General features: G+C 36.8%; 1 protein-coding gene across 1 annotated transcript; it reads left to right on the forward strand.

The window, feature by feature from the left end:
- Window positions 1–1,120: 1,120 nt before the first annotated feature.
- Window positions 1,121–1,870, forward strand: LOC145088697 (root allergen protein-like). Its single transcript, XM_079027092.1, has 2 exons — window positions 1,121–1,342; window positions 1,452–1,870. Exons 1-2 carry the CDS (start codon window positions 1,162–1,164, stop codon window positions 1,745–1,747), a joined length of 477 nt encoding a protein of 158 aa, XP_078883218.1. The 5' UTR covers window positions 1,121–1,161; the 3' UTR covers window positions 1,748–1,870.
- Window positions 1,871–11,129: the final 9,259 nt, after the last annotated feature.

An 11,129-nucleotide genomic window follows, 5' to 3' on the forward strand; every position in this document is an offset into this window, starting at 1 on the left:
TGAGGTCTATTTTTTTAAATATATAAAGAATAAATACATAAATAAGAAAATTAATTAAATAAATTAATTAATAAGGACAAAATAGTCTTTTTAGGTAAGACAATGATCAATCGCGCAACAAAAATTAATAATAGAGATCATCCAAGTTAAAAAAAATAAATTAGGGACCAAACACACAAATTCCGCCAAACCATAGGGACCATTCATGTAGTTTACTTTTACTTTTCGTTTTGTCATATTTGAGTAACTATTTTTTTTTGTTTTACACATCTAGATAACGAACTTGTTGATAATGTTCACATATAACTAATCTGAACAGAAATTAGGATGTCGTGGAAAAATGAAAGGGTATGATTGGAAAAATAAATATGTAATTACCATTCACCTTCAATGGTAATTATTTTATGTATGATTTGGCAAAAAATAGTTATAAGTGGATATTTGAAGTTGTAACTTTTAACTTTTGATTATGTAGAATTTTCGTTCCACAAAAGCATTTGAAACTTTTGTGATATAAAATGAAATAAATGTAAAAGTTACAAGCTGTAATAACTATTTAAATTAACTTTTGATTATATATTTTTGATTATTTTATTTTATTTTTTAACTAAAACTTTTAGGATCGTACTCCTGACAAAATTAAGGTTTTTCTAAATTTGTTTTTTTTTTCTTAAAATATTAAAAGCTTATAAAAGCTCTCAAAACCTAGTTACTAAAGGTACCGGAAAACTAGTTACCAAACATACTGTTTATCTCCGTACGTCTAAAAACATGATTTAGTTTCTATGTTGTTTTTTTCTCACTTATCATTTACTATAAATTAATGTTATCAATTTATATACTTGATTGAATATTATATGGTATGAACGTATTTAATATGTATTTAGAAAATTGTCCGCTTTGGAACCTGGAAAATGTCCAAAGTCCAAACAGACGTTGACTCACAAATGCAACTAATCCATATTTAATAAATTTAAAATATAGTACACCAATGTTGAACGTAGGAATGTTCAAACAGATAGACTCTCAAAATTCAACTATTCCATAATTGATAAATTAAAAGAATACTCACTATTCATCCGTTTGTGACCCACATAATTCTATAAATATCACATATCAAAGAAGCAAAATTCATAACATTTTAAGGAGTGATTTGATATCATGACAGTTGTTACTTCTGAGTTCGAGGTCTCTTCTTCCCTCCCAGCTTCCAAATTTTTCAATGCCTATCGTGACTTTAACAACATTGCACCAAAGGTCGATCCAGAAACATACAAAACCGTAGTGACCGTTGAAGGTGATGGAGGCGCTGGAACTATCAGGGACATCTCTTTTGGCGATGGTTAGTAAAATCTAATTTACTTTTTTATACATACTCTTTTAAATTGATTTAGTATATTCAACATATATGCATTTTGGTTTTTTATCCAATTTACTGTGGGATAACACAGGCGTCCCATTTACAAGCGGAAAGTCGAAACTTGATGTTGTTGATAGTGACAACTTCACTGTTGTTTACACCATCTTTGAAGGAGATGTCTTGATGGGACAACTAGATTCAATGACTCATCATGTTAAGTTTATACCTTCACCTGATGGAGGATGTGTATACAAGTCTACCATTGTGCATAACTGTAAAGGTGAAACTCAACTTCCTGAGGAAGCTATCAATATGGCAAAAGAAGGATTCAAGAAAACTTTCAAGGCGATTGAGAGTTTTATCCATGGAAATCCTCACACTTATTAATCAATATTATATTGATGGTGTGTCATGTTCACGGTCCAGCAAAAATAAAAGGGATTTCAATCCTGTAATATTTTATGTGTACTTGTTTTGTTTGATAATGTATAATCATACAAGTATTGTTTATTTGGGTGATGCTTCATATACACAATCGTTCGAGAATTTGAAAATCATTGGAATAATTTTTATAGCGTAAATTTGCCATTTGCTGAGTATCCATAATTTGAGTTTTTAGACCAAAACCAGTTCCTGCAATTGTTGGCCACTTGGTCGACACTGAATTGATGGTTTTTATTGCAACGGCGACTAGCCATTTTCTTCCGACAAGTTTCTTCAAATACGAAATTTTTTTCCCCTTTTCTTCTAGCCATTTTTTAGGACAAAGGCTTTTGTTTCTTCATTTTGGACACTTGTATGTATTTTAATCTGTATCCCCCGTTTGATTGTTGATTAAACTACAAGCCGTCCATTTCATTAGTACACAAAACGTCATTAGCCATGCGAACAAACTATGACCATAGACATTTACTCAGTCTTTAATTTTACTCAAAACGTGACTAAAGGTCCCAACACTAATGATAAGTTATGACCACGTTTTATTTCCATGACTATATCAAAAGCAAATCGTGACTATATGTTAAACACTACAAAAAAAAGTGGGTATTAGCGGCGACGGCTTTAGCGACGATATGTAAATGACGCGTTACATGCATGTCGTCGCGAATACCCAAACAGTAGCGATCCGCGTCAAATGAACTGTGTCCGTTCGATCTATATTCAATCGAACGGTTGTAACGACGTGAAAAAAGGCGCTAACTTTTCCCTCCAGGGGTGTCGCCATTAATACTCGTCGCCGCTAAAGTTCTGCACAGATAACCCCTCTAGTTCTCTGTTTCCTGCGTCTTCTGTCTGCCCCTTTCTCTCATTCTCTCCATTGCCGGTCTCCCCCTTCTTACACCACCGCTGCCGCCGATTGCACACACGAAAGTTGTTGCCGCCGTCCAAATCTCCATTGCCTCCATTACCAGCGACCTAGACTTCCATTATCGGCGACCAAGAGGAGACGAACACACTTCAATTCCGGAATTTTTACTGATTTAAGGTCTAAATTTTTCCCTGTTTTTAATTCTTCTTCTGTTTTGACGTTTATTTATTGAGTTTAAGCTTTTAATTTAAGGTTGTTGCCGGAATTATTGCCGGAATTGTGGAATTCTTGCTAGAATATTTCAAAATTAGACTATCACAGGCTCCTTTTCATATTTCATTGAGTAATTTGCTAAAATCGTCCTTGTGGTTTGGTCAAAATTGCACGTTTGGTCCCTAACTTTTATTTTGCACTCGAATCGTCCCTTTGGTTTGATTTTGTAGTGTTTTTCGTCCCTGTGGTTTGATTTTGTTGCATTTTTCGTCCCTTACATACATAAAGTTAGGGACCAAACATGCAACTTTTACCAAACCATAGGGACGAAAAACACAATAAAATCAAACCACAGGGACGATCAGAGTGCAAAAAAAAGTTAGGGACTAAACGTGCAATTTTGACCAAACCATAGGGACGATTTCAGTAATTTACTCTATTTCATTTTATAAGTTGAATGTATTTGTATGTGTATGATGCATGTATGTGTTTGTACATTAGTATTTTTTTTCTATGTGCATGTTATTTGTATATGTATTATTTGTGAATGTGTAATTTGTATGTTAGAAAAAAATGAAAAATTTTAGGTCGGTATAATAGAGAAAAAGTATGATGCTATTATAAGTATATGTAGAAAACATGTTTATGTGTATTTGTATCTATAATGTGTGTGTGTGTGTGTGTATATATATATATATATATATATATATATTATTTTCTTGTTAATATAGTTTCAAAATGTTTAATTTTGTTATTGACTTAATGTTAGTCATTACAACTTTAGCTTAATTAGGTAGTTTATTAATTATAACACACTTTTCGTAATTTTAAATTAATTATAAAATAAAGTTAATGGTATAAAGGAAAGTGTATTTGTATGTATATGTAATATGTGTACTTGTATGTATATGTAATATGTGTACTTGTATGTATATGTATGTATGTATTGTATGCAATTTGGAAACTACAATGTTATAATGAAAAAACAGAAAGAAAAAAAATAAAGTAGGGTGCTATAATGGAAAGCATTATTTTTTATATGTGTATTTGTATGTAAAGAAAATTATATATGTAGTTTGTGTATTTGCATGCCATTTGGAAACTATAATGGTATAGATGAAAAAAACAAAGTATGATGCTCTAATAGAAAGTGTATTATTTTGATATATGCAATATGAGTAACTTTTATTCATATTGTAATTTTATAGGCTATATATGAGGTTTAGTTGGGAGATACTATTCTACGTGATGGCGGATGTTATGGGCCTAGGACATGGAGGTGATAAAGCCAGGGATCCACCACCTCCAGTAGGCTTTGGTCGTGGACAACACGAATAGGATGGTAAGTGTTATTATGATATATTTATTAGCTATTTTTATACATTTGTTATAAGCTATTGTGACTAATATTTTTAATTATATTTTTCATCTGAGTTTCCCAAAAAAAGAGACCTAGCAAAAAACATTCAACTATCAAAGTTGATACGGGCAAACAAGGGAAAGCTCGTGGATTTGGATTTCAACAGAGAGCTCATATATTCCCCTGTCGTGGACCATGGTAATTGGTTTACCCGTGAGATTGGGAGGTATATGTGGATGGACATCCCTTTTAATGTATTTGGTTGGGACAATGTTTGTAACATCCTAAAATTCAAGGCCAAAAATTTCATTTTTAAATAAGTCATTACATAAAACCATTAGTATAAAAACATTCATAGTAATGTCTTGTGTCAAAATCCAAGTGTTAATAATCAAAATATAATATCATGAAACCATATCAGAGTGTAATCCCAAGGATCTCGTGTGCAGAAGACATAATGTGATGCGCTGCGATCAAGCCGACTCCTTTCCTTTGAAACGAAGCACTTGAAACTAAAACTGTAAACCGTAAGCACGAAGCTTAGTGAGCTCCCCCATCATACCACATACCATACAATCACATAGCACACATACTGTACAATCATATAACATACCATACTTGTCAGGCATTTCTGGGGTGCCCGACCTACCCGGTACGATCATTCTGGGGTGCCGTCCTACCCGTGCGGCCATTCTGGGGTGCTAACCACCCTTCAGTCCTAACAACCAAACCTCGGGGACTGTTTTACCCCTACCACTACTACTATCACATATCATAACATAACATACTATCAGACATATCTGGGGTGTCTGACTACCCTTCGGTCCTAACAACCGAACCTCGGGGACTGTTCCTTTCATACTACCCCTAACACAAATCTCAGATCATGCTAGCATATAATCATGACATCACATACTGTCAGACGTATCTGGGGTGTCTGACTACCCTTCGGTCCTAACAACCGAACTCTACTACCATAACACATCAAGCTAGCATATAACATATCATGTAGTAGCAAAACTAGATGAAGTCCCGCAGACTCGAGTTAAAAAAAACAGTAGGGACAATCATCTAACACACAACTCCTACTGGTGGGCCGGTAGACCCACCGCTACTGGTAGGTAACTCACCTCACACTGCTGAAGTCCCGAAGACACAATCCCCCACTTGCTGAAGTCCCGCAGACTCGACCTCAGCTGCTGGCTGACAGATTCCCGAACTGTCAACACCAAAATAACACCCAATTAATAATTGGGTCCCAATACATAATCATACGTACATTCTTTGGGTAATTACTATATTGCCCCTAGCTTGGCTTATTCAAGCCTTAGGCCCAAAGTCAATTAGGAATCAAAGCCCAATACATAGCCGCCAAGGCCTATACATGGTCTCATTCTAGGCCCAACATCATATAATCATTAAGGCCCATCTATGGCCTAATTTTCTAAATTGGGCCCAAGCCCCGTACATGGCCTTACCCTAGGCCCATTAAATTACTCTAGACCATTTGCTTGATCTTGGATAGCCCATTTAATAACCCAATCATCAAGCCCCAATAAAAGGTCTAACAATACACCCAAGTGAAATTAGGGTTTCCACATAAAATGATGATTAGGGTTAAGTCTTCTCACTTAACCCATTAAGGACTTAATCCATTAAGTCCAATATTACTTATATTAATTTATTGACAATGATTATTATTTAATATCTCCAGTTATTAAATAATTCTCCCTTGTCCCGATTAATTCCCCAAATTAGGGTTTTATTGGCATTGCGGTTCTTCCGTCCCAAATGTTAGCCCATTTATCAATTTATTGGGCTTTTAGGTCCATTAAGGCTTTATTGGGCCTACTAGGCCTACTAGAATCTCATTAAGCCCACTTGGGTTTTATTGAGTCTATTAGAGTCCATTAGACTCATTAGGGTTTTCACTAAGCCCATTACGCTTCATTGGGCCCATTAGGGTTTCTAGCACCCCAAACGAATCAATCACAACGAGGCAAAGCACACTGCCACCCGACACGGCGGCCGGTGGCGGCAGCCACCACCCTAAGGTGGTGGTTTGATTTTTCTTTTCATTATTGCAATTTGTAACCATTTACAACGCAAAATATCAAATAAACACACACACACCTACTAACACACACACACAAACACGGTGGTATATGGTGGCAGCCACCACCTCACGGTGGTGGTTGTTCTCTTCAGATCTCCGGCCAAGATGCACTCCTGCAACCTTATACCATCACAGTATGCACACACTCCATGATAATCACACGCACATAACATCAGAACACACATAACCATCGTTGGAAACGCACCAGTCTCGGCTACCCCCACGGTGGCGTGAAGCAGCCGAACGAACAAGAAGCTACTCTATACACATTGGAACCATAACAACGTCGCATCACCGTACATAACTAGAGAAGGGCAAGAAGAATACGGTAGGGAGAAGGTCGTTCGACATCCGAACAGTAGCAACGAATAGGCTATCTCGAACCTCCACTTCTTGTGACTGGACATCGACTTCGCAGCTCACACTTTGCCGGTTACAGCGCAAAATCCCAGTCTTAGTGCTCCTTGTCGTTCACGGTGTCGCCGGCAGCAATGAAACTTCGACGAAGCAGCCGCGTCAGGATGCTGTCTTCCGCCCCTAGTCGGTCTCCGATGCTAACGGTGACGAGGACTATCCGGCGATGTTGGGCGGCCGGAAAAACAAACGAAGTAGATGATGGTGGCGCCAGATCGGAGACGAAGAAGGAGAGTAAGTTGGCGGCCATGGGTGGTCACTTGTATGGGTGACGGCTAAACATATCTTCTTAGGGTTAGGGTTAGAACTGGTAGTGTTAAGCTTTTATACCTGATGTCATAAAGCCTTATTTCCATAAAGCCTTATTTTCATGAAAGGGACTATGCACTCACATTAGTAAAGTGATTTGATAGAATCTAAGTAGAAACGGTCAGCGGTTCATGATCGTCAGGCTCGGGATGCGGAACGCCTTCAGCAAACGAGAGAGAGAGAGAGAGAGAGAGAGAAAAGAATTTTGTGTAAGGAAGCTTAGGGTTGAAATGGCTATTTATAGGCTGATTTTTGGCCTCTCAAGTCGTGAGCCATACATGCTCACGTCTTGATCTCAATCCTGCGCACCTCTTAGACCCACGATTTGCATTTATAGCTTCGAAAGGTGTCCGAATGACTTCTCACGCCGTGAGAATGATATGCTCACGTCGTCAACTTCCAAGAGTCATCCCATAGACCTCCCAGGTTTTTTTTAGGCTCGATTAGTGTCTTTTTGACTCCTCACTTCGAGAGAGGTAATGCTCACGTCGTGAGTCCAGTCAGATTAGGGTTTCTGACACATGTCATGCTCTCAGACAACTGTATCTTCAGAAGTTCATAACTTTTGGCATACAGGCTCCGTATTTTACATTCTTTATATCCACGCATAGGTGGAGATGTACTCTACAACTTTCATTTAGACCCCTAAGGCTAAAAAGTATTTTATCGTAAACTCACTTTTTATGATTCCCGGTGTCGTGCCAGTTTTTTCGTGAAACTTCAACAGGTCATAACTTCTTCGTTAGAACTCAGATTTTAGCGTTCTTTACATGTACGGAAACCTTGTGACATATACTATAATTTGGCTAACATTATTTAATCTAAATAATTTTCTATTAAAAAGTCTTTTTTTTACGCTTATTTTCTTTAAATTGACTAGCCCGAATCTGTAGGCATTACAATTACTCCCCCTTAGGATGATTATGTCCCAGAATCATCAATGAAACAGGGCTTGTATAATGACTCCATATGTTATCTATTCATCCTAGATAATAAACGTAACTTCTATGTTTCTTCGAATGAGTATCTAACTCACAGACCTTTTGACTGTAGGCGGTGCTCAATCTTGCACCTACTCTCTATCTCGCGTTGGACTTTCGATCGCAACCTTCGAGTTACAAAATCCTTATTGAAGATTCCTTCTTATTGAAAGATTTAAGATAAGTTCTTTCCTTCATTTATCATAATAGACCAGTGGGTCTTGTTCTAATGACCTCTCATCAAATGATTCAACATTTAGACTCAGGTCTTTTAGAGTCAAATTCCATAATGGAATATACATTCCTTCGTGTTCTAATGTGATATAATCACATTCTAGCATGTAACATTTCTAGCTATAGGCTTCTTACTTAAACAATGATCGCGATACTTCTATTGATCGCTTCGATTATCTTTCACTTCAATCTTCTGGCGTCAGTCATATGCTACATCGAACTTGGTTCTATGAACCACATAGCATACTTGTTTTACTCGGACTCAATTTGATATGACCAATAGGGTCGGAATAACAATCATCTTCTTAGTCATCACTGAAACGATGGTAACGACATACATGAAATAAACGGAATCAATTACTAGCTCTTTGGTAACCTTCTAACTTTCCGTGATCCAAGTACGAGTCCTGTGCTTTCGATAATATAGGTCTCTACTACCATTCACATCTACTCATACTCATATCAAGTACTGTCTCGCAGTTCCCAAGTTCTTATTTCCTAAAATCACAAAATGATTTAACATATACCAATGTGTGCAAATAATCATAGAAATTTCCCTAAACTCTACTAGGACTTATTTCGTGCGTATCTTCAATCATCAATTCTGCTTAAACTCGGTTGGTATTGGAAATTCCATACCATGGATAACTTTATTGATTATACCAAAATTTCTTTCTTTCTGCCAATCGAAAGTGTACTTCTCCCATACTAGACGTATTATTTATTAGACACATTCAAAGGCAAGATACCTCTCTTGCGGTATCTTCCGATAGGTATCATTCACTATCATCAACTTTCTTCTTTCCTCAATTTCTCCGTCTGGTACGAGTGCTGATCATGACGTTCCATGCAAGTTCTAATATCATAATTAAACGTTTAGAAGTCTGAACACAGAAAAGTTACATGCAAGTTCTAATAATTGTTCTAGATGAGAAATTTAAGATAGAGAAGGTTTAGACGCACAATCCTCCTTATTACTCAGAAAAGTTACATGCAAGTTCTAATATCATAATTAAACGTTTAGAAGTCTGAACACATCAAATTTTCTGATCCGGTCAGCAATAGACAATGGATCCAATCAAATAATAGCATCATAAAGCATATAAGGCTATAACATAAATCATTTAGCACATAAAAGCAATTTAGGCATCTAATCCTAAAGTAAGCTAGTGCTTGTGTCAATTCAGATGTACTACCTAAAATAAAATAGACACACTCCTCACGATCATTGCTTAGCATTCTAAGTTTAAGTCTAGAAATCCTACAAATTCCTAGTTCGCTTAACTTAATGCTCTGATACCAACTATGACATCCCCATTTTCATGACCAAAAACCACCGATTTGTTTATGCTTTATTTTAAAAATTAGAGTATCCTTTTAAAGATAAGTGTTGCGGAATTTGTTCCCAGAAAAACGTGATTAACATATTATCAATGGATTTCCGAAGAAATTTATTTTTTATTTAAAACTTTGGGATGTGATTGTCAATACAAAAACATAAGCATAAATAGAGCTATAAAGCTTCAAGCTTTCTCACATAGAGGTATAAAGCTTCAAGCTTTCTCACTCTTTTGATTTGTGCATCATATTAGAGTATTTTAGGGTTTTGGTCCCAAAAGTTGGAGACTTTATGAGATAATGAGCTCCAGAGACCTTGATCAAACCCTTTAAGTGTATTTAGTGGTGTAATGTCATAAAAATCCAATCTTGGACGTTGGATTCAAGCCATGCATGAGATATGAGCTTTTTGAGACAAGAGAGTGAGTGTTTTGTGTGTTTGTGACCATATCAGTCGTTCAAAGGCTTAAAGTCGCTGACTTGATGGAGTAAGAGCTATTAGGGAGTCTAGATCTATGATATGAGCCAAGGTCTTAACTGATTAAGACCAAATAAGTGAGAAGAGTGAAATTGGGACGTATGTTGGGTGTAATCCCAATACACACAACGTAGGGGTCGAGCATCCCCGATGCCTGCATGGAAGCAGAGTACACCCAACGTAGAGAGCTGGTATGCACATCGTACTCCCTACCGTTGACTTTTTGGTTGACTTTTAGGGTTTGGTCAATTTGTGAACTATAAAGCCCAAGGAGGGGTAAATTGTCTTTTACCCTTCTATGAGTTTATAGATGGGTTAGTCTAGCTGCATGAGATCCGTTATTAAATAGGGATAATTATCGTATGTGTTAGGAGGAGGCTAGACCGGTAATTCGAGTTCGAGGTTATCCGATTTTTACAAGGTAAGTCTTCTCACTAAACATGCCTAGAGTGGTAATCTGAGTTGTGTGATTGGATGGTCTTATGTGTTTATTTGAGTACTGTGATATCCTGCATTATGTCTATGTGATTTATGTTGTGTATTATTTTGAGCTTACTAAGTTAGGACCGGAGGGACCACCCGAGTTAGGACCAGAGGGTCGACCCGAGCTAGGATCGGAGGGTCCACCCGAGTTGTGGGACCGGAGGGTCCCAATGAGACCCATTGACTGGAGGGTCTTACTGAGTTATATCCTCGAGTGGCAAATGAGTTGTGTACATGGTATTTTGGGGAACTCACTAAGCTTCGTGCTTATCGTGATATGTGTTATGTGTTTCAGGTACTTCTCAGGGTCACGGGAAGACGCCGGCTTGATTGTACACACATCAAATATTGATTTATGTTTTGAGAGGATCCTAGAGATTTGATATATATATAGTTTTGGATATGTGATTTGATAATTTGATATTGTGACACTTTTGTGATTTTTGGATTGAGATAAATGTGTTTTTAAATTGAAAATTTTTGTTTGAAAATTTACGTTGTTACATTTGTTCTTAAATGTTCTTGCAATAAGAAA

The sequence above is a fragment of the Lactuca serriola genome, chromosome 1 (assembly GCF_051521515.1).
Source record: "Lactuca serriola cultivar US96UC23 chromosome 1, Lser_US96UC23_V15, whole genome shotgun sequence".
Lineage (NCBI taxonomy): Eukaryota > Viridiplantae > Streptophyta > Magnoliopsida > Asterales > Asteraceae > Lactuca > Lactuca serriola.

Bases quoted from the DNA above. Each gene is read 5' to 3' on its own strand.
- LOC145088697 (XM_079027092.1), top strand. From the start codon at position 1,162: ATGACAGTTGTTACTTCTGAGTTCGAGGTCTCTTCTTCCCTCCCAGCT. The intron at 1,343-1,451 runs GTTAGTAAAATC...GGGATAACACAG, and splicing joins GGACATCTCTTTTGGCGATG to GCGTCCCATTTACAAGCGGA.